Source organism: Halyomorpha halys, unplaced genomic scaffold (assembly GCF_000696795.3).
Source record: "Halyomorpha halys isolate HHAL.00 unplaced genomic scaffold, Hhal_1.1 Scaffold705.1, whole genome shotgun sequence".
Classification (NCBI taxonomy): Eukaryota; Metazoa; Arthropoda; class Insecta; order Hemiptera; family Pentatomidae; genus Halyomorpha; species Halyomorpha halys.
Window position 1 is genome coordinate 126224 of NW_027116684.1, and position 4711 is coordinate 130934.

The 4711-nt window shown below is 35.4% G+C and overlaps 1 protein-coding gene across 1 annotated transcript in view; it reads left to right on the forward strand.

The window, feature by feature from the left end:
• Positions 1–190: 190 nt before the first annotated feature.
• Positions 191–4711, forward strand: part of LOC136797275 (facilitated trehalose transporter Tret1-like) — a gene marked incomplete at its 5' end in the record, with an annotated part of 12339 nt that continues 7818 nt past the window's right edge. Inside the window, 2 exon segments of the mRNA XM_067053416.1 lie at positions 191–499; positions 2434–2542. Coding sequence (XP_066909517.1) covers positions 191–499; positions 2434–2542 — 418 coding nt within the window.

The window sequence follows — 4711 nt, forward strand, 5'->3', positions numbered from 1 at the left end:
TATATTATATAGTAATAGTTGTTATAATAAATCAACAATTTACTAGTATTTAAACACAGGCACACTAATATACCTTCCATTGTACCTTTATATATAATTTAGGAGATGATAATGTCCAAGATAAAAAGTTTTTTTTATTCCATTTCAGGCATAAAAAAAAAATTAATACTATATTTTCTTTTGGTTTTAGAAAACAATCTATCAAGAGACAGAACGAGTGATGAGTTTTCAGGCAGCACTGAAGACACCAGTAGCATTAAAGGCCATTGGTATCAGTATCTTTTTAGTGATGATGCAGCAATTTGCATGCGGGAATCCTATAAGTGCATACGGTCAAACGATATTTGAAAATGCGAATTTAAACTTTTCAGCAACTATTGTGCCAATAATATATTTATTCTCAAGTCTATTTGGCTTCTCTTCAGTTATTTTAGTCAATAGATACCTAAAAATGAAAACTGCTATACTAATATCAGGATTTGGCTGTGGGATATTAACAGTGAGTAACTTGATAAGTTTTAAGATACCTGCACTCAGTAGATTTTATTTTCTAGAAAGCTCCCCACCAGAAGGATAGAATTAAATAATAAAACAAACCAGTGCCACAACTGACCATGAAGGGCTGAAGTTGCAGTGGTACTGGAGCATAAATTATACGTTCTACCTTCTTAAGAGATAATATGATAAGTAAATATTTGTAGAGTTGAGTGAACCAGGAAGCTTTATTAACCAAAGATTCCCCTCCTAAATTATCCTGCTAATTTTCTGTCTAGCCAAAATTTAAAATAAAAAGCCTGGACTTGTTCCCCTGTGAGAATGGAACATAAATTCTAAATTCTACCTTCTCTTCGTTGTGATGTTCCCCTCACCAAACTCAAACTATTATCCTATGTAACTTTTTTAAATGGTGTGTAGAAGGAAATATTTATCAACTTATTTAATACTAGATGACCGATCGCTGGTTCCGAGGTGCAACAGCCCAGTGTTGGTCTTGGTTTCCACCACCAGCTTATGCCAATTGTGTCAGTCGTATTTGACCACCATCCAATTTCTTACTCCAAGGATTCTAAGAGTGTCACTTTATAATCAATTTATTTAAAGCTAATAAACTCTATAAATTTCTGCATCAATGGTGACGCAGATACTAAATTTTAGAAGGCAAAACCAGGCTTTTGCATGTTCACAACAGGTGGTTACCACTGTGAATAGGCAAACAACTACAAGTTCACCTGGTGTGCATTACATAGTTTGTATTACAAATGCCTTTTCTTCATATGTAGGAACAGATAGTCCTTAGAGTTAGTCTCTTCAATAAAAATATTGTCACCTCTTCCAGGGAGGTAACCTCCTGATTAAAGAAGTAAAGATTAATCTCCAGGTCATCTTTATGCTTCACTGTAGCAATCAGGTGTATTGTAATTGATTTACCTAGGATCATTCTGTATAGCATACTACAGATTACTGAATCTCCAATGATGAATTCATCCCTTTTCTGAATCACACTTCAATTCAGCGAATCATAAAATCGGTGTGCTTGTCAGCAGCTCTAGTTTGCCACTCAGCACAACTACTGTATACATCTCTGTTATAACTAACATTCTCTCTTCAGTGACTACTCACCACGTCAGTCTTTATCATCTGATCTTTCATTTTCAATTAAATATCTCTACAAATAATCTTTCTGGGATATTGTAGCCATCCCCACTGCATGTCCAGACTATTAAATTTGATAGAACTCATGAAGTTTATTCTATTTATAATAGAAGATAATTAATAAAGCTCTGAATTTTTGTCTTATACTCAATAAATATCTTTCCACATGAGGGCCGTAAATTCTTCTTAGAACTTATTGATCACTCAAACACTTCCAATTTCCTTTTAACATTTTTGATAAATACCAAATCATAATTATAACAAAGTGTACAATCTAACTTTTGTTGTTTGTTCAGACTGATCTATGTCTTCCTTGAAGTATAACTGCACAAGTTTAATACTCGATAAAAATGAAGGAAAACAAAAGTGGCTATAGATTGGAGTTCATACATAATAATTAAGTTTTATAACTATTTAAAGTTTATTAAGGGACTTCAGTAGGTCTAAAATCTTTATCTAGAAATTGATGTCAGATCTTATGAAGAACCCCAAACCACTAAAAAAGTTGAAAGATCAATCCATCAATTACCTAGATGAGGACTTTCAGAATCTGGAAATCCTGAATTAAGAAAGAGTAACTACTAACAAGAGAAATTGCATTCAGACATTCATGTACGCAAGGCTCTACAGTGAGAGACTCTCAATATGGTGCACTTAATTATACTGTCCTTAACTATTACATTTTAAAAACTAACATTAAAATGTTTCTCTTGATTTAAGTAATGGTTAAATTCTTCTGGAATACAAAATTGACTGTATACTTTATTTAATTATTTTCAGGGACTTCTTGGATTATATTTTTATCTTATCAACAATGGAGTGGACTTATATCATTATAGCTACTTATCAGTAGTTGCTGCTGTAGCTGGTAATCTATTTATTGGCCTTGGTAAGCTATTTTATGTAATATTTATGATGGTCCATATAAATTAGATAGTTCTAAGATCTTATTTAGTCTTTAGTAAATTAAATTAAAGGTACATGAATAGAATATTTTTAAAATACAGTAGAACCTGCTTATTCATCCTAGTTGATACCAAAGTATTGCAGGCTAAGAGGGAGAGGTGGATAATCTGGAGTGTATGAAAAAAATAATAATAATAATTTACTTCATGTAGGTAAAAATTAAAATACAATATTAAACTTAACAAACTGGTTATATATATATTAGTATTTGATAAAGTTAAATTTTGTTGTGGACCAGAGGAGGTTTTTAAAACAAAAGACAAAGAGTGTGAACTTCTAAGGGATGCTAATGGCAAAAAGGCCTCAAACAAAGGAAAACAACATGGTTGTCCCATTGTCCAAAGCAATGTTGTCATAACAGTGATGCTTTACTCATAATTGTATACACAAATTACAAGTACAAACAAACAATTTTAACAACAAATCAAATAATAAAAATGATTTTCTACAACAAATTTACAAGACCAACAAATTATAAAATAAAAAGTTATGGTTGGGCAAAGCATGTATATAACTCTAATCCTAACGCCCCATGTAAATAAACCCCGATGATGTGTATAAGGAGCATCACAGAGATAATAAAGCAGTATCTTTCTAGTAAGCGAGCGTTACAATTCTGTTCCCTTTTTTCCTTTTTTTTAAGTCTTTTAGTCCAAGTGCCCGTAAGTGGTGTCGAGACCTGGAAACTGTTCACTGATTGCAGATTTTTTTGTTTTAACTGTTCTCTCATTAAGGATTTTTTTTTTCTCTTTCTTCCTCCGGCTTTCTTTTCTTCTATTTCTCCTATATTATCACTTTTTTTTTTACTGACCAAGTTGGTTAATGGTAATGGTCAACCACAAACACGGCCTGCAGTGAGGCTGTCAGTTCTACAGATCCCAGAGGCGCTACTGGCTCCTGGAGTTCCTGCAGCCCCGGCTGTACTGGCAGTTCCGGCGGCGGTTCCGGTGCTTCCCCTCTGGTCTCTACCACTCTCGCGGTTGTTCACCCCAATATGTTGGCTAAAATGAATGTGGGACCAGTAATCTGTCAGGATATTAGAAAAGCCATCTCAGACTTGGAGCGGTTCTCAGGCGAAATCGGTGAGTTAAATCACTTTATTAAAGGTGGAGATCGCATCATGGAGAGGTTGGCAGCCAAGGTCTCAGAGGAGTTGCTAGACAAGAATGACGCGATTTCCCTCAAGGCAGTGCTCATATGCCGGATTAAGCGAAGTATTTTGAACCATATTTAGGCAGACGAGGAAACAGGTTGGCCAGTAGTGAAGGAAAGATTAAAGAAGGCCTATGGAGGAGGCAGATGGTCCCCAGAGGAAGATATTTTCTACATGTTGTGGGAGAGGAGAAAGCACGGGCAGTCTAACGGACAGTACGCAGCCATGCAGTTAGGACAGTTTAATCTGGCCACAGAAAAGATGAGAGAGATTCTTGGAGCGGATGTTGTCAGTTGGAAAATGAATTTCATTGACTCCATAATAAAGGTGCGACTGGCTAAGGAAACAAATAAAAGGGTGCTTTTGTGGAGTGTGCTTAAGACTTGATCTACGCGAGTGCTAGAAAGGAGGATGCAAGGATGGATGTTGATGATGGAACAGAGTACCGTAGCACCGCACAAGGAATCTGTCAATACCATGGAAGAGAAGAGAACCCAGGTATAGTGGTAAAGATAGAGAGATGTACGGTTAGAGAAAGGCAACCAAACCGGAGCAGAATACGCAATGGAGGAGGGTAAGAAGACAGGAAGTGCCATGGGTGCGGAAAAGTACGACACCTGGTGGCCCAATGCCTCCACACTAGGTGCTATGAGTGCGGAAATGAAGCCACATAGCATGACAGTGCCCATATATGTACAGAAGGGCAGAGACGGGACCAGGAGAACCGATGGAAATAAATTTCCATTATATATATTGTAATATGCTCTTTTTGAGTAAATAGTATATTTTGATGTATAAAGGGTTTTTGATATGTTTTATTTTATGTATCATTTTAATATTGTTCATTTGTTTTGTTTATCCAAAAAGCAAGCTAACTAATTTTCATTGTCTATAATAAATTTGTGATTCAAAACAAAACCAAGAAGGCGGTACATATTC